Source organism: Epinephelus fuscoguttatus, linkage group LG6 (genome assembly GCF_011397635.1).
Source record: "Epinephelus fuscoguttatus linkage group LG6, E.fuscoguttatus.final_Chr_v1".
NCBI classification, from domain to species: Eukaryota; Metazoa; Chordata; class Actinopteri; order Perciformes; family Serranidae; genus Epinephelus; species Epinephelus fuscoguttatus.
In genome coordinates this window covers 7038713-7063347 of record NC_064757.1, presented here as the reverse complement: position 1 = coordinate 7063347, position 24635 = coordinate 7038713, and the positions used below count along the sequence as shown (strand labels likewise).

Here is a 24635-nt window from a genome sequence, read left to right as displayed (position 1 = left end):
GAATGTTTATTTTTATTTGACAAACAGGGCAGCGGGGTTGTTATCCATGATTAAGCATAAAGAGATTGGAATGAAGGTTCACAAAGTTGAGTGAATAAAGTAGTTAAGATGTTTTTGGGCAATGTGAAAATGATGTGATTGATCAAAACCCTAAATATTGGGATGAGGACTCAGAGAACCTATGCACTAGTCTCTTAAAACCATGCATCAAGAATTAGTCATACTGTGATCAATACAGATCAGGCCACAGGGTCACATGCATCTATGACTTTTTCAACCAAGAGTGTAGGAGTAATGGAGGATCCCGCCTTTCTCCAGGTAGCAGTCGTGCTCATGGGTCCCCTGCTTCATCTGTCTCTGGCAAACTCCCACCAGGTCATCAAAGAAGAAGTCACTGTCATGAACCTCCAGCCTCAGTACTTCATTCTCCTGGGCCTTGAAGTGGGTGAACTCCTCCTCCCACCAGGGGTTTTGGTTATTGTTGCGAACAGATGTTTCACCCACATAGGTGGCGCCACAATAAACCTTGACATAACCATCTGTGGTTCCCAGGATGTTGGAGGGAAGATCGCTGGCCCGCAGGTTAAACAGCCTTAGCTGGGCTTCAGTCACAGTCAGACTGCACAAGAGGACCAACAGGAGGAGGGGACAACTGGAGGCCATGACTTCATAGGATGCTGTGGAGGAGGAACAGCATGCATTTTAATCCGGGGACATGGATTTACACAGCAATGAATCACTCCTTGTAAGGGTCTTATGACACACACTTGACTTGCTTGTGTGACTGCACTATTTTACCTCACTTAGACCTCATGCAGGGGTGTCGTAGTGGGGGTTAAGTAGGACTGATTACCCATGGCTCAAATGAGAGGGGGTCACTCAAAAAGCCTGAAATGAAAAGTTTGGCTTTCTTTGCAATTTCTATTTTTGGGTAATTACTGACATAACTCAGTTTGTTTTAAAAAAGAAAAGAAAGAACAGAGAGGGAGAGAAAGCAAGCTGAGGGAAAACAACTTTTAGCTGACTTCTTTCAAAAGAAAGGTGATCATATTTAAAGAGTGGTTTAGCTGCCAGAAGTTGTTTAGATTGGAGGCTGTCAGTCATCTTGCTTGGAGCATATTTGCATTGTATAACTTAAATGATTCAGTATCACAAATTACCATCGTAGCGACAGTGTTATGGCATTATATGCATCAGCAGTCAACCGAAAGCTTAACTTCATGAACCATATGTGACCCCCAGCATATCAAACAGCCAGTGGAGTGGAGTGGAGTGGAGCAGCAGGTCCCTTATCATCTCCTGTTAATGTTACTGAGGATGTGAGACAGGGGGAGCTTATGAAGGGGCTACTAAGAGTTAATACAAGCAATTATTTGACATTGAGGTGTTGCACATACACATGGCCAATTTGTTTAACGTAACCTAATTTTTTATAAATTTTTCACTTTTACAGTAACATGCAAAAGTTTGGGCAATCCTCGCCGAAATTCCGTTTCCTATATATAGCTAAGCAAGAAAAAGATGACCTGATTTCCAAAAGGCAGGAAGTTAAAAATGGCACATTACTTCAATATTTTAAGCAGGATTACTGTTTTATTTCAATCTATAACAGTTTCAAAATAACAAAAAAGGAAAAGGGCTTGAAGCAAAAGTTTGGGCACCCTGCATGGTCAGTACTTAGTAGCAGGCCCCTTGGCAAGTATCACAGCTGCTAAATGCTTTTTGCAAGCAGCAAAGTGTCTCTTAATTCTTGTTTGGGGGATTTTCACCCACTCTTCTGCAAAAGGCTTCTAGCTCTGTGAGATTCTTGGGCTGTCTTGGATGTGCTGCTCTTTTGAGGTCTATCCACAGATTTTTAATGATGTTTAGGTCGGGGGACTGCGAGGGCCATGGCAAAACTTTCAGCTTGCTCCTCTTAAGGTAGTTCATTGTGGATTTCAAGGTCTGTTTAGAATCATTAGCCCCTTTTCCACCGCAGGAACTTTTATCATTACCCGGGGAAAAAACTTTCCCTCAACCCCAGACTTTCCCTGAAAAAAGTACCTAGTAAGAGAGTAGGACTTTTCAGATTCCCCGGAATTCTTGAGGGACGGGGCTGTTTGCTGAAGAACGCTGATTGGTGGAACACACACTTGCAGTGTGGCTGCAAACTGTTTTCTACAAGCTTCACCTCGTTTGTGTTTTGATTATCATTAGTCATACTTCTTCTGTTATTATACACATATGATTATTGTCACACATGTATACTGCCAGGTATTAATACATACTTTCAACATATTGTACCGCAGTAACCAGAACTATAACTATAATATTATTACTTCCATTAATGTTGTTGTAAGATACTGTCATTACCTGCATCTCTCTCTCTCTCTCTCTCTCTCTCTCTCTCTCTCTGTCATATGGATTACTGTTAATTTATCATGTTGATCTGTTCTGTACGACATCTACTGCACATCTGTCCGTCCTGGAAGAGGGATCCCTCCTCAGTTGCTCTTCCTGAGGTTTCTACCGTTTTTTTTCCCCCGTTAAAGGGGTTTTTTTGGGGAGTTTTTCCTTATCCGCTGTGAGGGTCTTAAGGACAGAGGGATGTCGTATGCTGTAAAGCCCTGTGAGGCAAATTGTGATTTGTGATATTGGGCTTTATAAATAAAATTGATTGATTGATTGATTGATTAAGGATGGGCACCGAGACCCAGTACTAAATTAGCCCCAGGGCTAAATTATCAAAGACCGTAGTATTGATAAACGCTAACGGTATTGGTTCTTTTGTGCCGGCGCTGAACTCCTCCACATACACACACATCCACACACACATGCCTACATCACACTGTGACCGGTGAACAGCCGAGGGGCCCTGGTGGAAACGAAGTGAAGATAACTCAAAAATCACTCGAGTTGACGGGAGCTACACGAGTTACTGTAAGTGAACCTTACAAGTAAGAAGCCAATACCTTATCAATACAAGTGTTATGCAAGCATTAACATGTAAACATGTAGACAATGATATTCAATATGCTCCATGCTCAGTGTCTCATCCACAGACAACAACGTTATGTCTTACACAAGGACAGCATGCTAGTGCAGCTAATAGCAAATTGTTATTAATAAGCTCAAATGACATCTGTCTGTATGTAGGCTAACTTAGTTTGACACTTATCTTAAAATACTTTAAAAGTTAGCTGCTGGCTGAGACAAACAGCCCCTCTTCTCTCTACCAGCACTAAGGTTACCATGTTACCAGCCAACAAGCTAGCGGAGCTAAATATAGGGCACATGCCGAATCATCTACATCATCAGCCTGATTTGAATAAATTTTCCGGAACTTTGAGGTGGAAACACAAACCACACAGATTACCAGGAATTCTTACCCAGGTAAATAAATTCCTGGAAATGAAAGTTCCTGGAAATGTTGGTGGAAAAGGGGCTATGGTCCTGTTGTAGAAGCCATCCTCATTTCGTCTTCAGTGTTTTTACAGATGCTGTGATGTTTGCTTCCAGAATTTGCTGGAATTTGACTGAATCCATTCTACCGTCTACCTGTGAAATATTCCACCGGCTGCAACACAAGCTCAAAGTGTGATTGATCCTTCCCCGTGTTTATCAGTTGGACAAGTGTTCTTTTCATGAAACTCTGCACCCTTTTTTTTCCAAACATACCTTTGTGCATTGTGTCCAGAAAATTCTATTTTAAATTCACCAGTCCACAGGACTTGTTTCTAAAAAGCATCAGGCTTGTTTAGATGTTCCTTTGCAAACTTCTGACACTGAATTTTGTGGTGAGGACACAGGAAGGGTTTCCTTCTGATGACTCTTCCATGAGTCTGCTGAATCTTTCTGCAGGTCTTTTGCAGTCAAACAGGAGTTTTGATTTGCCTTTCTGGCAATCGAATGAGCAGCTCTCTCAGAGAGGTTTCGTGGTCTTCAACTTGACCTCCACAGTTCCTGGTAACATTTTGTAATTACATTATGAACTGACGAAACATCTACCTGAAAACACTTTGGTATCTTCTTATAGCCTTCTCCTGCTTTGTGGGCATCAGTTATTTTAGTTTTCAGAGTGCTAGGCAGCTGTTTAGAGGAGCCCATGGCTGCTGATTGTTGGGACAAGATTTCAGGATTCAGAATATTTAAAAGGCTTTGAAATTTGCATCACCTGGCCTTTCCTAACGATGATTGTGAACAAGCCAGAGCCCTAACAAGTTAATTATGGTCTGAAACCCTGGTAAAAGTTGTCTGAGAGCTCAAATGTCTTGGTGTGCCCAAACTTTTGGTGGTTCTTTCCTTTTTTCACATTAAAATTGTACCAATCAAAAACTAAAAAAAAAATTTAATGTTTCATCTTTAACTTAATTCCTTTTGGAGATCAGTTTATCTTCTATTGACTTTTCACAGTGACAGAAACTTTGTCCAGAGGTGCCCAAAATTTTGCATGACACCGTAGATGGTTAAATGACCTTAGAAACCGGCCTACCGCAGCTTACTTTTTTTTCACCGTGTTACTGGTGCTTCCTGGTCAGATTGAATTGTTTCCTTTATATAAACAAGATCTGATCTTCAAAAAATCTTTTTCAAAAAAGGAATCCTGAAAAAAGGGGGAAGTTTGTTTTATCCACAATATCCATAAGAAAGTTGAGCGGTTATGTCAATCATTTATGTACCACTTGCTAAAACTGTTGCTTAGACTTTTTAGGCATTGATGCTACGCCCCTTACCTCATGTCTGCTTTTAAAAAAGTGGATGATGCGGTAGCTCATCAGAGGAAGTGCGTGATGAGGCTGCAGCTCAGTTGCCAGAAAAATATATTGGCATTGCACATTTTTGCAAACCACGAATTCACATTTGCATGATACATTTCTGAAATGATACAATATATGAGCTGAATTTTTGGAGGGGATGGCGGATAGTGTGTCAACGACATAACACGCCTGCCATGCTGCTGACCCAATCATATTCTCATTCCAGCCTCATCATCTATCAACAATTGGTCATGAACTTTCCATGTTGCGATATGACGTGCAAGGTACCCTGGCTGTGTTGGTTGTAGATGTTCTGGGAGGCAGTTTCAGCTTCAGCCTGTTACATGCATTGTCTGTTTACAATACATTTCCATTTTCAAAGAACAGGCACAATGCATACAGTCTCTTTCAAAATAAACAACATCGGTACAATACCACAAATTGTTTTTTCCCTTCAACAACAAACACACATGTTCACATTTTGGCTACACACGTGATTGGGTTTAGGCAACAAAAGCATGCAGATGGCTTTACAGAAAAAGAACAGGGTTTGGCTGTACAATCTTACGGGAAATGAACACCAGCCTCCCGGGTGAAAGTCGATGGTTGTTGGACCCATCTATCACCCCTCCCACCAACCCCACTTGTACTTTCACCCACTTAACTTTCATCAAAGATGGTGGATAAACCAAGACGTTCCACTGCGAGTCAGTTTCCTGTATCAGTGTCATGTGGGGTTCGCGACCACCACGTCCTTTAGGAGACTAACAGCAGGTCCTGAGTCCATTGACTTCAGTGGGAGAAATGAACGTGATTACAGATTATGGCCGATTCTTTTGCCCCATAGTCACAGAAGCAAATATTGGACCCATTTATCACAAGCCACATATCTTCAGAACATTCTGACACCAAAATGGCAAATTTCAGACAGACAAATCAGGAGAAAATTTACTTTGTTCAAGACCTGTCTGTCTCAACAACACACTCTCATGACAGCACACCACATATTCATGTACAATCTTTTTTTTAATGCCTCAGTTTCATTTTTATTATACTTTTGTTTTTATTAAATTGATTTTGGCTTTACTGTTGTGTTTTCTTTTTAATTATCTTATTTTTTATTACATTTTAATTTATTTTTTAATAGTTCATTTTTTTTATTAATTATGTTATAAATGGTTGTTTGTCTCTATGTGTCAGCCCTGCGATAGTCTGGCGACCTGTCCAGGGTGTACCCTGCCTCTCGCCCGATGTCAGCTGGGACAGGCTCCAGCCCCCCCGCGACCCTCAAGAGGATGAAGCGGTTAGAAGATGAATGAATGAATGAATGATGTTATATATTTTATGATCTACATATTATTTTATCATTACATGACAGTTGTGAGTGTGTAAAAGCACTGGCAGAACTGTCTTTTAGGTGTCTGTTCTTGTCCATTGAACATTTTTTGATCATACATGGAGCTAATCCTCACCTTAATCCTGCTACGTCCAGGATTGCCCGGCAGCATAAGTTCCCATGGTTACTAGGCTGGGATTCAGGTTAACCACCTTGATGGAACGAAGTTGTGGCTCAGTTTGATGGAACGGAAACCGGAGTTTAGCTAGATGTATCAGGCTTAGCCAGAACCATGGTTTCCATGGTTATCGATGTGAGGCTAATCTTAGTCACTTTGATGGAACAGAACTCTGGCTCACATTAGCCAGACTTGGCCATTTAAGCCTGGATTTGCCTTTAGCCTGCTTGATGGAATACCCCCCAGGTCAGGGAAGCGACCAAGCTGGGAATCACAGCCATGCAATTCAGAGTCCACAGTGAGGAAGAGATCCGCAAAGACGCAACACTCTTTTCCAGGCATCATCACAGCTCATCTCCGCTGTAGCTTGCTGGTCTGTTTACAGTGGCGTTGTGCTAGCCTACGTCACACGTTTCGTTTACTCTGATTGGTTTTCCATCTTTCCATTTGTGTGAAGGGGCACTTTGAGTGACAGCCGTTGATACCGCCCCTCGGGAATAGAAGAAACGTTTACTCCGTGTCCAGTGTCATTCGCGTTTTGCGAATTGGGTCTGGCAACGCCAGGCTACGTATCTTCTGTAGGGTTGCTAAAGGATCACTTTTTGTAGCTAATTAATTTTAATGAATCATTTCCCATCCATACAATTATGTTTAAATCAATATAGTTATAGGCTACAGTTCAACAGGAAAACAATAAAGGACTGAAGGATCACTCTCAGGTCCCCCACTTGCTTCCTCTTGGTGAAATCATTCAAGATCATATTTCTTTGATTGTTACGCGTTCTTTAACAAATCAATACATTTAGTTTAAAGACATTTTGGGAGTTGAATCTTGAGGAGACCACTATTACTAGAGATTCAATGACAGGGTTTTAAAAAATCTTTCCACAGTATCTGCACCTGGCAACCTCTGTATGATTAAGGTCAAGAAAAGATTGTGAATACAATCTCACAAACCCAAGAGATCCAGTCATAAGAATGCCCAGAGATCGTCATTAGTTCTTAATTTCAATATTATGAGGAAGTTGAAAGTCATGTTTATCAGATACCAGTAGATGGAAATCATTATTACAACAAAACTTAGATTTTTTTATTATTATTATCATTATTATTATTATTATTATTATTATTATTTATTTCCCTTTTGTGAATACAATGCACTGTCATTGTGAAGCAGCGTGATCCGCCACTGCTATTCAATAGTTTGGGACACATATAAAATTATTATAACATGTTGGTTAAACATGTAATTTCAGCCCCTATATGGAACAGAATTAAGACACATAATACAGTATTTAAAAATCACAAAACATAAGGTGGAACAGAAAACAACTCAATTATCTAGACCAGCCACAAAGGATAGTGCCAAATGGCAACATGTAGGGAAGCCATGTTGCACTATCCTTCTGATTCATAGAAATAAGCAGCTATGTCAAATCATGCTCCACTCACTGAGTTCTCAGCTGTCAGAGAGAGTTTATCATCTTCAAAGAAAAAGAGTGTGAACATTTAGTCTAATAACAGCTGGGTTTGTTTGACTGTTATTCCATATCTCTCTATGTTATCACTAATCATTCCAAACACACATTTTATGGTGTGGATGCATCCTTCAGCTTGTGACCTATTTGTTTCAGACCCACTGACCATTTTAATTTATTAATCTACCAGTGATCATGTCTCACCAAAAGTGCCTCTTATAAAGCTTTAATCTTAAAATTTTCATTAGTCTGTCAAATGTCAAATCAGTCTGCACATCTTCTGCAACACACAGAAGCGCATTGCATTCAATGGATAAAAAAATGACACCTTAAGAAAGTTCCTTGGGTTCACTTTGATGGGGTCACAAGTCATTTTTGTTTTATTTATAAGAAAAATCTGTTTTCAAATTGGACTTTCTGTAACGATGAAACTAGTTATTTTTTATTTAAAATGCAGACCTTCAAACATTTGATTGCTTGTCAGTGTTGGTCATAGTGCACAGAAGGATGAAACCCGCATTTACAACAATATTTGCTATGGAAGTAGCTTAATAATCTGTAATGAATAGCAAAGCGGAACATTTATTGATTTAAAAAAATGAAGAAATAGTAAAAAGAAAAAAATGCTTGAACAAGAAAACAGAAATAAAATGAAGGTTTTATGAAATGTTGGGCACAAAATGTTTTAGTCAAGTAAGAATCACCAAGTACTGGAAAATGATCTAAATGATCTTGTATGGCTTTCCCCATAATTTCTATTCACAAAAGAAATTATCTTAATTATGTTTCCAGCCCTGCAAATGCTCTTGGTGTGCCTTTTTTCCATCTGGCTTTTTTTTTTTTTTTTTTTTTTTAAGCCTTTTTACATATTTTCTATTGAGTTTCCTCAGAAAACTGTTCCATTGGGTTTCATAAGTGTACAGGGAGCTCTTAACATAGACAACTAGAAAAGCACTCGGAGAGTGCAGACCTCCGCCAAGCAGCTCGGATTTCCCACTATTTTATTATTTTAACCACTTCGCTTCAACCGATCACCCCCAAAATTTTATCATCTGTTTCTTGTCCCATTATCAACCTTTACTGAAAGTTTCATCAAAATCCATTCAGAACTTTTTGAGCTATTTTGCAGACAAACAAACAGAAAAACAAACAGACCAACGCCGGCGAAAATATAACCTCCTTGGCAGAAGTAATTTCAGATCCTTGCAATACAATTCAAGCTTTGACAGTACCTGTCATGTGCAACATGCTTTCACAACATCAAGACATGAGTGACACACAGCCAATATGCCGTTGTGGTGGGGATAAAGAGTGGAGATGCCACTTGACAAACATGCAGAGATAAATCTCCTAAAGGCATGGATTATTTTGAAGAAACTAAAAGGAAAAACAATGCCAACAGGTGTAAGGTCTTACCTGTAGTTTTGATACCTTTCCTCTCACCTCCTCTGTGTGCTGTTCCATATGTTTTTAAAGGGCAACAAACGTCATCAGCTTCATCTTACCCTCCCACAACACACTGACAACACAACCTGCTCCACTCTCAGCATTGCATAATACAGCAGAACTAGAATTTGAGGCTTTGGGCTGGATTGTTTGGCCTTTTGGTCACCTTATCTAGTAGTTTCAGGGCTCTATTACTGTGCATGCTGAATTATTGGCAGATCTAAATAAAGTGGAGCTTCCATTAACATTATCAGTTACACCTGTGCTTTTTTCTGTATTGACATGGCAGTTTTGCCATCTGCTGTTTAAATCATCATGCAGACATCTTCTCCTCCTTTTGTATTTACATAATGCTACCTAAAGTGCATTACTGACTGCAAACATTGATGTCAGACAAGAGGTAAGTCACCAGTGGATCAGCTTTAACACTTAATGTTCGACTGCAGGACATGCAAAAAAATGCAGCTACTGCAATTTAGATATTGCACATGGCTACATTATTATTTTTAATAATATTTACATTAATTGTGCAGCACGATTGACTGTCCACATGATCAGAGTTGAACAAAGTCAGTGAGCCAGCTAAAACTGGCAGTTCAGTCATATGGGTGAATTGGTCAGTCGCACAGGCTTTAAGAAGTGAAGCAAAGCTAAATAACATTGTATGATACAAGTATACTGTAATCATACATTCAGCCAGGCAGTTGTAGCTCAGTGAAAATATCCAGAGAAAACTTGTAGCATAAACAAATGTGCCGTGTGGTGTGTGCACAGATGTGTAAGAGGAGACAAAAAAGTCAGCTTATCTTGTGGCTCTTTGATACTGTATGTAACATTGTACAAAGACTGAATAAAAACAAGCTTCTGTGCCATACTAACACTGACATAAACAGTTACTTCAAACCCATTTTGTTGTCAGACAGAACACTGATACTACATGATTTTGCAAAAACCCTGGATTACATGTAATGATTTTTTTATGTTAAATGCCATTGTCAAACTTTTTTTCTCCATATCTGTGCATGGCAACTATGGTTCAAGTTAGGAAAACAGTGTGGCTAAGATTAATACAGAAAGGCAAATTTTCATTGCAGTGCTGTGACAGAACGTATAGTCTTCTTAGTCTCCTGTATCAAAATCCACCAACCCAATCCTTATGCTGCGCTTCATATGTGGCCCACCACTTCCTGTATTCGTGATGCTGGTGTTTGACAGCGGTGTCTGTATAAATAAACACTCTCAACACTGAAAAAATGGGAAATATGTATAAATAAGAGAAGAAAAATCTATTTTGCAGCAACTCTCACATCCCAAGGACATTATTTAATTCCTAGGTCTTTTTTGATATTTTTTTTAAGTTTTTTTTTCTCTTTTCAAAAATTCTGAAAAATATCTGAAATACATTTAACATGAATCCAATGTATTTTGCCTTTTTCAACAACTTATTTTTGTCAAAATGTAGATTTCCCTCCCTCACCTACCTGAAAAGCAAATTCAGGTCAAGACTGTAGCCAGAGGCTGATATGGCCCTCTGTCTGACAACCTCCATCTGCCCCGTTAAATATGCAACTCAATTTTATACAATATATGTAGTAGGGGTCCCTGCTCCATCTCTCTTTCAGCTAAGAAGTCCTTGGTCCAACAAATTTGAAGACCCCTGATTTAACTTAACTAATTGTGACTAAAACTCTATAAAACAAAATTGCTGATAAGGTGTGCTGAAATCATGAATTGGAAAACAACTATGGAAAGGCCATGTTGCACCTGTGGTTGTTACCCTACAAAATAACCCCTCCTCCCCCTAAAGATAATACAGATCTATTTGGTTGTTGTCCTTCCACAAATAACTTCTTGGGTTAGACACTGCAATGTTGCGTCATCCTCGTGGAGCCAGGTGTGAAAATTCAGTACCATAACAGCTGGAATTGTTTGGACTGTTTCTCCTTTCACAGTTTTGCCTTCATTCACAATCTGTCAGGGACATTTCAGACACTTACAATGGTGCCTGACCTCCAAGGTTTCTTTTTTTACCATTAGTTTCTGCAAATGTAAGAATTGAAGTTTACTTTTTTAAAGTATTAAGTATTAAGTGTAGATATAATGTAGCAATGAATTTCTGTTTGAAAATAACAATAACATGGAAAAAGCTAAATTCATAGATTAATTCTGTAGCATGTTGTATTGGAGGTCCAGTGTGTAGGATTTAGTGGCATCTGGTGGTGAGGTTGCAGAACTGAAACTTCTCTTCTGGTTGTAGGAGAATTATACGGTAGCGGATGTAAAAATGCAAAAACATGAATGGCCCCATCTAGGGTCAGTGTTTGGTTTGTCCATTCTGGGCTACTGTAGAACAATATGGTGGACTTTATGGAAAAGGACCTGAGTTCTTACATATTCTCACTCCAACTTCGTCACACATCAACGTTTGGTCATGGACTTTCCAAAGATTATAAGTAGCGAAATTACATATTCTAGTACATAATCACATTCATAATAACAATTAATGTGGTGTTATTATTTTTCCTGGAAAATACCTCTAAATGTCCAACTTGCCATGCTTTACTTTTGTATTATAATGTCCTGTTATTATCTTCTTTTCCACTTCAATTGTTGATGTCTCCTTCCTTCATGTTATTCTATATTTTTTCTCAGGGACCCAGATATTTTGTTTTGTTCTTTTCTGTTATTGTTGTTGTTTGTTTGTTTGTTTGTTTGTTTGTTTTTTGGTGCGCCCGTTGAACCTAGGGAAAAGGGAAAAACAGCCCTTTCCACAAGATTTGTGTTTGAACCCAGATTGTAATGCAGAGGTTCAATGACAGCAAAATTTCTACAAAGCTGCAGCAGATTTTTTTTTTTAATTTTTATTTTAAATATTGCTCTTATTCACATATTGCTGCCTCTAAATTAACATCCAAAGCCCCACTTGCACCCTATGTGGAGAAAATGAAAGACAGAGAGACTTTTCCTCCTGGTAGAACCTCACTAAAAATATAAACTTTGTCCTGAGAGTGGTACTGGAAGAAACACTGTGATGTCAGCATGATCAAAAGAGTTCATCTCTTTGGGAGTATGAATTTTATGAACCGTACAGATTTTGATCACTGTATTCCACTTGAGGAAAGTTCAGTGATCATTCAAAATAAAATGGGTAATCCTCACAGGAACATGAATGTGCTCAGTAAATTTTGTGGCAAACTTAGATGCACGTTGCTATGGCTGTAGAAAAGCAGAGATGGATGTCCAGAACAGCACCACCCACCAGACTGTTGAGGGTTTCCAACTTTTATTTACAGCTATCAAACAATATAAAACATTGGACTGTGATGTATTCCTGAGCAGTACTGTAATAAATGCTGGAATTATCACTGTTTAAAATTTGGTCAGGAAAATAAACACTTAATACGTGTTAGTGGTGCACCAGCCTACTGAAATGAAGCTGACCCAGATTACGTCAGCTCGAACTCAGTGGAGTGGGTGGATTCAAAGGTCTGGATTCAGGCAATAAATAGCACATAAAGTTACATATAGTTGTGCTTTTTTTTTATCATTTCTTATCATGGCGAAGCATTCAAAGCATTATCTTCTTTTAGAGCTTTATGACATCATCTCGACTTCCAGCTTTGGCAGGGTTAAAATTTGGCTTTCAGCATTTCTAGCAATGTCTTTAAGCTCTTTGCTTCGTAATACACTGGGTAAACTGGGTAACAGGCAATGTTAATTCTGTTGATTTCCACGAAAAAAAACTAGACTATGACGAGCTAAAAATAGATCTTGATAATAAAAATGAAGACAAAATCAATGTTTCATTTTCGTTGATGAGATGAGGCGTGATGAAAATGTTTGTGGTTGGCAATGGGACATTTAAAGCCGAGAACGGCAGTGCTTGTAAGTAGCTTCAAATGCTGCACAAGCGACAGGCTGGTAAACTCCAGTAAATAGCCTGCACCAGGATGTTTTGCTAGCCAACACAAACACTCACACAGGAGCAGCGTCAGCCATTGGTGCAAGTTGTGAGCTGTAATTCAGCAATGAATAAGCAGTTGTGTGTGTTCAACAGTGGATGGTGGAGCTGAATGGATTTTTGGAGTTTGTCAGTTACTCTTAGCAGCTCTGATTGTCAGCTGCTGAATGGCAGCAGTGCAAGCAGCCACCAGTTGCCACCAGCTGCCAGTCTTCATAGTTGATCCCCACAGGCAAAATTTTTATACAACCTGTGACTGTGATTCTAATTTATGATACATGAATTACCCTCACTGGATTGGTTTAAAGAAAAAAAAAAAAAATATAGAAATAAACTGAAATTAAAGTTGACTAAAATGTCATGAATTTTCATCGACTTAAACGTTTTGAATTTTCGTTGACTAAAATTAGACTAAAACTATGAAGGATAAAAATGATAAACTAATGAGCATCTTCCTCTCAAGACTGAGACTAAGACTAAATCTGAAATTGCTGTCAAAATTAACACTGGTAACAGGAACTCACGGTGGTGGCTCTGGTCAAAAGGCATTGTAATTTGTCATAGTTGGTAATGATCCTTATTTAGAGATTATTTTTGGGGCTTGTATTGCCTCTATTACAGCGCAGCTAGAGGGTGATAGGAAAGGGGGATAGAGAATGGGAATGACATGCAGCAAAGGGCCACAGGTTTGGAACTGCATCCTGGCTGCTGCAACGGGCTCAACTTCCATGGGGCAGACACTCTATTCGCTGAGCTAGAGGCTGCCCCTGACAATATCAGGGCACCATTTAGGCTAGAACCACCACTATCTATACCTATAATTTGATCTTGTACCTAATTCCAATGTATGTAATGATAGATTTGTTCATAATTAAAATTAGGGGTTTAAATTCTAGTATTCATCCTCTCCAGATAACTGAAAAGTCAGTTTCACACTTAATGTTTGTTACCCTGTGGAGTTCTTCACTTCTGGGCTATGGAATTTTTTTGTTTGTTTGTTTTTTCAATGTACATACCATGGTATAAGACCTTCATGTAATATTACTGACAAAAAAAAACATGTATTTTAAAAATTCTTTTTTATGGAGAAAATTGTGCAAACATCATTAATTCAGTGTAAACAGAACTGTTGCCAGTGGTTTGCACTTTATTGCTGAGTGTTTTTTGGCAAAAGCAAATAAAGGACATGCCATATCACAAAATAGCTGACCTTTCTTCATGCTTTTACAAGGAGTTTTGGAAATGTATTGGCTTCACAAAATAAAGATTACATCTATAATGATCTCAAATGCCTCAGGACAAACTTACTTTACTCTTTCGAAGATTTAGTAGTGGATTAAGAAAGATGCCTAATGATGAAGTAATATGTCAGTGTTTGCAGCTATGTATTTGTGGCTTTTTCTATCTATATTCTAGAGACAAATTGTTCAGTTAGAATGTATAAGGGACAGAAACCAGTAATGAACATTTGTAATCATACAGAAATAGTCAGTCTTCTTGCCAATGATCTTGCTTCCCTATTCTGATGTAACAAAAGCCATCTTAAGTCTTGTCACTTTAATATTTTACAGATCCAGTGTGACACCAGAGAGATGGTTCCACAGAAGTTGTCTGGGTATGGACATTGTTGCCTCTGTGCATAAGGCTGTAAATATGTTTTTTTTTGTTCATTTTGTTGATGATTTTGAAGTTGAAGTGGGTTTATTTCTAAATTCATGAAATGAAGTGAGATTCTTCATGTTAAAACATACTGGATAAAGCATTTTTATTTCCTTCATGTCAAAGTTAAATGGCCTTTATTTTAAAATACCACTGAGTACTTATAACAGATATGTTCACTAATTTTAATTATTTGTTATTAGAGATTGAACAGAGTTTACATTTTATAATATTGTGATCATGACATCTGTTGTTAGTCTATATGACATTTGAATGGCTTTTGGTTTATAAGTCCATCCTTACTTTGTCTGAAAATTTATTTTTATTTTTTTTAAATTTTGTTTATTGAATTACACAAGAGAGAAGATCACAGGATAACATATAAAAAGTGACCAACGAAGTGCAATTCTATAAAATAGTGCAACAATCTAAAACAAAACCCAAACTAGTCACTAAAACTGAAAAAAAAAAAAAAAAATCAAAATCAAAACCCCATCAGACAGTAAACAATAAGAATAAGCCATACATTATTACTGGGAGAATGCACCACACATAATGTCAGTACCTTCAAAATACAAGAGAAAAGAAAGAGGATAGTAAAAAAGGAGGAATCTCAATCCGGAATATGGGGGAAAATCCTATTCCGAATGAACTGAAAGAGCAGACCTACAAACATGAGACCAAAATCTCATCCCAGACATCATTCGATAACACTTCACCCAAATCCTTCTCCTAGTGCATCTTAATACAGTTTAAAGACTCTGGACGTAAAAGAATAATTTGATTATAAATAACTGAGATCGAGCCTTTCAAATTTAGAATTGGAGTAAAGAAAACATCTAAAACTGAATCATGGTTAGGAAATGATGGGAAGGTATTACGGGAAAAACTCTGCACCTGTAAATATCTAAAAATCTAAAAATCTGATTGTTGAAAAGAGGCAAAAACATTATCAAGGTATATATCTTTAAAGGAGCTGATGCCAAGCCTTTCCCATCTCAGAAAGACACTATCTGACAGGGATGGAGGAAAAACATGATTAGCGGTTATATGGGGTATAAGTGGAAAATGACTGTAAACCAATCAAATGTAATTAGTAATCAAATTCCTAGTGTAAGGGGAGGTAGAGGAATGGATAGGAGAGTGTATCAAGGCCTTCAGTGAGATTTAACAGAATTTAATTCTATAACTAGCCATGCTGGAGGAGAATCAGTAGCCACAAATTGGAGCCAGTATTTGAAAATCCGGATATTAGCAGCCCAATAATAAAATATAAAATTAGGCAGAGCCATCACTCCAAGAGGTTTAGGTCTTTGCAAATATCGCTTTCGGATTCTGGGGACCTTCTTATTAGGGGTCGGGCAGCCTAAGCTGCCAGGACCTTCTTCTTCTTCTTCTTCTGAGGAAATCCTACTTCCCATGTGCGAAAAATCACCAAACTTTGCACAAAGGTCCAGTCCCATGCCAGATTGCCTCAGCTGCAAAAACAGACCAATAGTCCTGATGGTGGCGCTACAGCAAGCCTCTAAATTTCAAAATTTTGAAAATTCACAACAAATCAACCATATGCGCTACAGATTTGAAACTTTCACCAAAATGTAGCCCCAATACTGAAGAAACTTTTGTACATTTAAACCTAACCTAATCTGTGAAGGTAACTCCAACACTGATGCCTAAAACAATCAATCCATCATGAAATAGTTGTGGATTAATTATGTGTTTGACTATTTACTGACTAATCATTGCAGCTGTAGAATTCCTATAATGAGCTAGAAGAAGTTTCAAACATATATACCGCAGAGTTGTCTCTTGCTAATTAGCTTAGTAAGATAGAGCATAGTCTCTTATGCTTAGAATGCCACCTTTTTTTCATCTTCCTACACTCTGCTTGTTGCTCAGAAATGCCTAATTTTGCCTAAAATTGCCCAGCCCCGACCATTGCTGCGCAGCAGCTATAATTCTTAATTAAATTCTAAAATCAGACTATCCAGTTTATGGAAAAAGGACTGCGGAAGAAAAAGAGGAATACATTAAAACAAATAAGAAAAGCGTGGAAGGATGTTCATCTCTTGACTGTGTTAACTCACGCAACTAAAGAAAGATTAAGAACAGACCACCAATCAAAATCCTCTCAAATTCAAGTCAACAAAGGGGCAAAGTTTGCTTTATAGAGATCTTCCATTCTATGTGTGACATGGACCCCCAATTATTCAAAACTGTTATGCAATTTTAAAGGGTAAGTTATGTAAAGGATATGCCATAGCAGCTGTATTAATAGAAAAAAAGGTCATTCTTGTTCAAGTTAAGTTTATATCCCGAAATCAGACTTAACGATTGGAGAGTGGCTGTATGAAAATGTATATGCAGCCTCCTGACATGTTCCACTATGTGTTGGAATTGGAATTTGTCATAGAAAACAGACAATTTTATTTGAATAAATGTCGGAGTACAACATCTTGTGTTGGTATATTTTTTTTCGAAGGGGCTTTCGGCTTCCGGTTTCCAGTGACATGCTGTGATTTGTTTGTTTCCCACCCGACGCTCCTCTAATTTTAAAATAACGCATTACTGACGGCTTTAATGTTCAAGTAGTTGACACTACAACATATGTAGGCCTAACATAATTAAAGTAGTCCTCTGTGGCAAGACCATCGAAATTCCTTAGTGACTGGACTAAGTGGATGCCATCCACCACGTGCAGCAAACAAATGGATCTAGAAGCGCTTGGTAGCCTAAACTAATTAAGGACATTGTTCACAAAGAAATTGCACTTCTACGGGAGGAGATGGCCAAGGAAAATAAACTTGTTGAAATCTCATCGGGCCTAAAACCCATACAGACAACACTAGATCGCCTAGGGTTCCCTCAAGGACTGCGTCTCCAAAGTTCAGGCGCTGGAGGAAGCGGCCACACACACAAGCTCTCGCCTGGATCTGCTGGAAATGGATTATAGGACTAACTCACTAAAAGATAAACATGAACTCCTACTCCAGAAAACTATTTCTCTTGAGAACTTCCAGAAAGTTTAATCTTTTAATTCTGGGAATTAAATAAGGGGCTGAGAAAGGAAAGCCGAGTACCTACGTTCAGGAGCTCCTCTGCAGTCTGTTCCGGCCCGCTACTCTCAATTGCCCACCGCGTAGGTCTGATGCGGACTGACAGATCCCAACCGATGATTTCCAGGTTCCACAGCTTGGAGACCAAAACGACGGCTATCAGCTCAAATGGCAGGCAAGCTGGTTTATCAGGGTGATAAGCTAAGCATCCTCCCTGACATCTCTCCAGAGATACGCTGTCAGCAAGCTGCCTTCGCTCCGGTGAGGGCTCTCCTGCGTAAAACCACTTCAAAATAGGCTATGGAATATCGCATCCAGCAAAACTCCTAATCACTTTTCAAAATATGACACACACCTTCACTAAAGCAGAAGAGGCGATGGACTTCTATGACAAGAAAATCAAGCCCACGGTGGAGTAGGCTTCTTGATCGGTAGGCTGTCTCAGTCTGAACTTGATTTGGTTTTTCATTTCTCAGACTCATAACTTCCTCTTCTATTAATAGTTTTGACTACACTGTAACTCACCCACTTAATAGTCAGTGCGCTGTGTATGTGTTTGTGTGGATGTGTTGGCGTGCAGGTGCCGGTGTTGTGTCCCTACTGGTTTCCAATTTAACTGGTTTCCTTACAGAACAGCTGCAGATGTGCTGCGCCTCCGTCAGCAGATTCATCACAAATTCACAAACATAGGCCTACACAACATATTAGCCTATGGCGATTTTAAAGTCGCAGCCCACACCTACCACAGCGAATACGCTTCTGTAAGTGAGCACTACGTACCAGCGACATTAAAAAAAGAAAGTAAAGAAAATATGATATACACAAATTTGCGTCGAGCTGGACTCTATTTCACATCAACAAAAAGACAATATAACACAAACCGCATGTCTACCTGTGTGAGCCACTGAGACTCACAGAGAGCAAGGCTTTCCTCAGGTATTAGTAAATTACGTCAGCATCCAGGTAACATTTTGATTTGGGCTGACCTGAGACAACTGGTTACCCTCGGCTTGCCTTGAAAATACCCAAACATATTTATCAATGTTTCTTGTTCTTTTTCCACGAGTCTACAAACATATTCAGTGCCACATTACAGTCTGCACAACACTGCACACTATGACAAAGCCTGTCATGTTTAAAAAGTGACGATCTAACTCGGAAAATGCTCTCAAAATACGCTATATATATATATATATATATATATATATATATATATATATATATATATATAGTATTTTGATATTATTTTATAGCTTATTATTATTATTATTATTATTATTATATTGTTTAGTAAAATACAATTCACAGACCATGAGCGAGTATAAAAGGAGAATGGACCAGGTGATATTAATTTTGCTCTGTAGCAAGAAAGTGGCTTTTGAGCAATTGAGCAATCGAGTAAACAACTACAAACCTAATTAATTAAGGACAAATCGATGGATCCTCGTAAAGTTAAAGGTTATATCTATAACTATGGATCTATGAGACCAAACGATGACCGTCACCACGGTCTTCACCTTGAATGATGCCATCCTACTACCTATTCTCCAGACCTTATGTCAACAAAGTCATGTGACTGACCTTAGGAGGCTTGACTCGTAGTCTATAAGAGTATCCGGGTGACACTGCCTCCTCCTCTTGCCTGGACACCTCAGCCCATTCTGCACGAGAGAGGGTGAGCCGCCATCTTATTTCACGCTGTCTCCTCCACCAGCTTTGCCCTGCACCTACGTTCCTCCAGTGAGAGTTCTGCAGCTGCAGGGCATGGATTCTCAATGTCCTCCACCAGATGTGCCACTCCCAAACAGTGGGGGCACTCTCTATGGCCATCACGGGGATCCATGGTCACCCGGCAATATCTACACCACTGGGAGGCCATTCCCAAACACAGCTGCTGCGAACAGCGGAGGCTTGTGTCACGCTTGAGTGCCCACTGCAAACAGGGGACCAATTAAACAAACAACCAAATCAAAATACCACCGTCAGATGTATGAGAATAATACAACTCAGATCAGTTCACCAATTCACCTACCCGTATTGTGAACAAACAAATCAAAATAACACAATCTGGTGTATGAGAATAATATAGCTTTAATCAGTTCAAAAATGTAATTGAAATATTGTGAACAAACAAACCAAAACAACACTGACCGGTGTATGAGAATAATATAACTCAAATTAGTTCACGAATTAACTTACTTGTAATAAACTTCAGTAGCGTTCAGTCCAATGACCAAAATCAACAAAAAGAGACCGCAGCTGAAGAAAACGAGGCTATATGGCTTCCACTCACTGTGCGTGAACACACGAGGGTAGGCCGAACAAACGTCCCTCCCGCTGCGAACAGCGAGTTGTCAGGGCACAGACAAATGTAAACTTACTTTATAATAACGAACGATGGTGAGAACAAGCCGTTCACTTACCAGCGCCACTGCTAGCTGCTACCGAGCTCACTCAGGAGCACTCCTCACCTGAAAAGACACGGTCTCAGATGAGGCGAGTAAGGCAAAGAGGAGGAGGCAGTGTCACCCGAATACTCTTATAGACTACGAGTCAAGCCTCCTAAAGTCAGTCACATGACTGTTGACATAAGGTCTCGAGGATAGGTAGTAGGATGGCATCATTCAAGGTGAAGACCGTGGCGACAGTCCGAGTGAGGTCGAAATAGATCAACATCTACCCGCCAAACTTCACCAAAAATCTGCGTTACGTTCTGAAATGAAGGGCAGAGAGTTTCCAGCTACTGAGTAAGTCAAATAACACAGCGCGGTGAAGTTAGTTTCAGGCTGGATATTCATTCAGATATTCATTGTGGGCACCTGAAACTAACTTCACCAAGGTGAATAACACATCAGCACCAAATCCATTGGGTTCTTTAATTTTTGTGTATGTGTACTGTAATGTTAGTTTTACTTAAGTGTGCATTTTAATTAGTAATTAAAAACAACTTGATTGATATTTATAGGCTACCCCCCATCCTTTTCGCACTACACAAGAGAGTACTTTTATTTGAGTAAAATATTTCAGTGGTCTTTCCATCTCTGTTTAAATGACATTTCAAACATGGCAATGCATTCTCCAGATGGGGAACTGTATTACCAGTGCCAGAGAAAGCGTGATGAGAAGCAGCATCACCTTGTTAAGTAGTGCGTAGTCCACATGAAGCAAACAACATCTTTCTGGAGTTCCATGCCAGTGCAATTGGAGCCCACTGTGGAGTGGAGAAGACAATGCATGCAGTCCTTCAGCGATATTACTGGCCTGGTATAAAAGCTGACATCACAAAATGGGTGAGTGCACAATTGCTCTATTACTTTGGATCTCAAGCAAATATAAACAACTTTAACACGTCATATCTGAGTGTTCTGAATTCATTTACTGTATTAGATTGCCCAGTGTGATGACTGTCAAAAATAGAGGGCGTCTTTAAAGGAGAAGACTCAATATCAACCCATTGAGGTGAATGATCTTCCTAAATTAAACATGTTGTTTAACATGCAACAACAATGTTAATGTAGAATAACAGCTGATGTTGTGCTTTGGTTTGCATTTAAGGTATCAGAGCCATTTGAACTTCTGGGCATGGACCTTGTTAGCAAATTGAAGTGCTCCAACAATGGATACACATATATTTGTGTTATGGTGGACTACTTCACAAAATGGCTTGAAGCATATCCACTAAAAACTGAATGCATACTTGATTTCTTCTACAAATACGGTGCACCCAAACGAATTCTGACTGATCACGGAAAAGAATTTGTCAACAAAGTACCTAAGTCAAAAGTGTGATATTACTGTATTTTTGTTCACAGCACAAGTGGGAGAATCAACATGGTATGACATAAAAATGTATGTTCTTAATTTTCATATGCAATACATATTCTAGATCAACCTGGATTTGTGTGCCAAGCTTGGAATTGCAAGAAGCCTCTGTGCACCATACCACCCATACCACTAAATGGCACCACTCAAGGGTGAAAATACAACTTTCTACATTTTGTCTTCATATAATCTCCTATCATACCTACATAGAAAATGACCATATGTTTTGTTTTGTTTTTCGGTTCCAGGGCTTTGAAAAAGATGGTGCAGGACAATCCAAATAACGGGGACAGTTGTATAAAGCCAACTGTATTTGGATTGCGTACAAAAAAACAAATAACAAAATATCCACCTTACTACCTCATGTATGGAAGGGAGGCCCGCTATCCATCTCAAATTCCAGACAAGTGGCCGGTATGATGGCATTTTCCTACAGTAGGCGCTGCTTTGGCAACCATATGCATTCATATGAGTCCTTGGCCTCTAGTTTCGCAGACTGGGCGAGGTGGGGGCGCAGCGCACCTGCGCTTCACCAACTGGGTGTGGCCAGGTGGATTTTGCAAGTTTGGCACACCGTGCGCACTGGCGCACCTACTCCTCTTTCCCACCTCTGTCCCTCCTACCTGCGCAAGTCGGAAAGAGGGAGGAGAGAAGGCGTGGAGTGGGTTTTAAACATATCACACCAATCAAATGAGCCCCTCTCCTCACCCTTAAATGCACCGTGCGAAGGCGTAATGAGAGTTTACTCAATTCACCATGGCAGAAGAGAGCAGCAGCGTCAGACGGCCAAACTTCTCCCAGGAGGAAACTGATGTTTTGGTCCGGGAGGACCTCCGGGAGGTCCAAGCTCGCAGTGTCCGAATATACGGAACTGCAAGCAGACCTCCACGGGCTGATGATGCAAAGGTAGCCTGGGAGGAGGTCACCACAATTGTAAATCAATGTTGCGTTTCTCTCGTGTGCTCGCTCTCTCTTTCTCTCTCGCAATCTCACTCTGTTTCTTTTCTTTTGACTTTTCTAAGATGACAGATGCTGAATATATACTCTCTATCTGATGCTGTGGCTGTTTGTGGTTGGCTGAGAGGGATGTGAACTCATCAGTTTGCAGCTGTGTTAATCAAATCAGGTTGGGTTTCCATTACGCGTGCCAAACGTGCCAAACGGTGCCAATCCCCTTTGATCTGACATAAGATGTGACGAGACAGTCGATACAGAGATACATTTATGTGCTGATTGCAGATAGTTGCATTGAATAGTGTTTTTTGGGTATTTATTGCATTGTTAATGTGCCTGACATTCTGGAAACCTGCCTGTGAGGTTTTGGTGACGTGTGCACACTGTCCGCCGATCAGCCAAACTTCGGCTTACACTGGCTGCGCTCCGCCTGTGCTGGCAGTACACGTGGTTTCAGTTGGCGAGCTTTTAGCGCAGTTTTGGCACGAAACTGTCACTGCGCCAAGCTGGATCTGTCGACACCTCCCCCTGCTGCGTCGCCACACCCATCTCAGCACACCTCAGTCTGCCAAACTACCAAACTGAGTGCGCCTCGGGTTGTGCTGCTCGAAACTAGCTCTGCGCGGGATTTGCCACCCTGCGCCGTGCCGGGAAACTAGAGGCCCTTGTGTTTATTTATCTATGCTAATGTTTCAAATAAGTGATGACAACCTCCATGCCCTGATTGAAAATGAGGAACCGTGCAAACGCGTGACTGACCTCAAAGATGTCTACACCAAAGTGGAGGCCAATATCACAGAGGGACAACAAAAAGTGATGAAGAGGAAGTTATTAAAGGGGGAGGATTACATCTTTGTGGTGGGTGACAAAGTACTTTGTAAAAACATTAGGCAAAAACAAAGAAAGGGAGGGAAATTAGAGACTGATTTATTGGGTCCATTTACCATCACCAACCTTGAAAGAAAAAGTGTTGATCTCACAACCCAAAAAGGAAACATCATTGAAAAGATCAATATCGACCATCTGAAGAGATGTGGAACCACAGCCAAGAATCCCTTCAAAATGGATTGCCACCACCACTACCACCACTTCTGAAGCACTGCAGCCCAGCCTCTCTAGCTCTACCACTATAACACTGAGTCCGCAAGACTCAGTGACAGGCCTTTTGTCCTTAAGTCTCGAGTCGACAAACACAACTCTCCTCGATCCCTCACTTTTGGTCACCTCAGAGGAATGTAAGTCTAGGGGCTCTAGTTTCCTGGCGCAGCGCAGGGTGGCGAACCCCGCGCAGAGCTAGTTTCGAGCAGGGCAACCCGAGGCGCGATCAGTTTGGTAGTTTGGCAGACCAAGGTGCACTGAGATGGGTGTGGTGGCGCAGCAGGGGGAGGTGTCGACAGATCCAGCTTGGCGCAGTGACAGTTTCGTGCCAAAAGGTTTTGCCAAAGGTGTGCTAAAAGCTCGCCAGCTGAAACCAGGTCTACTATCAGCGTAGGCGGAGCGCAGCCCGTGTAAGTGGAAGTTTGGCTGACCGGTGGACAGTGCGCACACGTCACCAAAACCTCACAGGCAGGTTTCCAGAACATCAGGCACATTAACAATGCAATAAATACCCAAAAAACACTGTTCAATGCAACTATCTGCAATCAGCACATAAATGTATCTCTGTATCGACTGTCCCGTCACATCTGATGTCAGATCAAAGGGGATTGGCACCGTTTGTCACGCATAATGGAAACCCAACCTGATTTGATTAATACAGCTGCAAACTAATGAGTTCACATCCCTCTCAGACAACCACAAACAGCCACAGCATCAGATAGGGAGTATATATTCAGCATCTGTCATCTTAGAAAAGTCAAAAGAAAAGAAACAGAGTGAGACTGCGAGAGAGAAAGAGAGAGCATGTGCGCACGAGAGAAACGCTGATCTACAATTGTGGTGACCTCCTCCCAGGCTACCTTTGCATCATCAGCCCGTGGAGGTCTGCTCACAGTTCTGTATATTTGGAC

The 24635-nt window shown here is 40.1% G+C and overlaps 1 protein-coding gene across 2 annotated transcripts; it reads right to left on the bottom strand.

Annotated features, from left to right (window-relative positions):
- LOC125890980 (perforin-1-like) lies at window positions 1-21032 on the bottom strand. Of its 2 annotated transcripts, none has more exons than XM_049579932.1 (2): window positions 20986-21032; window positions 1-677 (listed from the first exon to the last, which is right to left on the bottom strand). In XM_049579932.1, the coding sequence occupies exon 2, from the start codon at window positions 661-663 to the stop codon at window positions 274-276; it is 390 nt and encodes a 129-aa protein (XP_049435889.1). In that variant the 5' UTR covers window positions 664-677; window positions 20986-21032; the 3' UTR covers window positions 1-273. The 2 variants fall into 2 exon arrangements, with proteins under 2 accessions (XP_049435889.1, XP_049435888.1); XM_049579931.1 differs by lacking the exon at window positions 20986-21032 and adding an exon at window positions 9145-9184.
- Between the last annotated feature and the right edge of the window lie 3603 nt (window positions 21033-24635).

Excerpts from the sequence above, each read along its gene's own strand:
- LOC125890980 (XM_049579932.1), bottom strand. The coding sequence starts at position 663 with ATGGCCTCCAGTTGTCCCCTCCTCCTGTTGGTCCTCTTGTGCAGTCTG.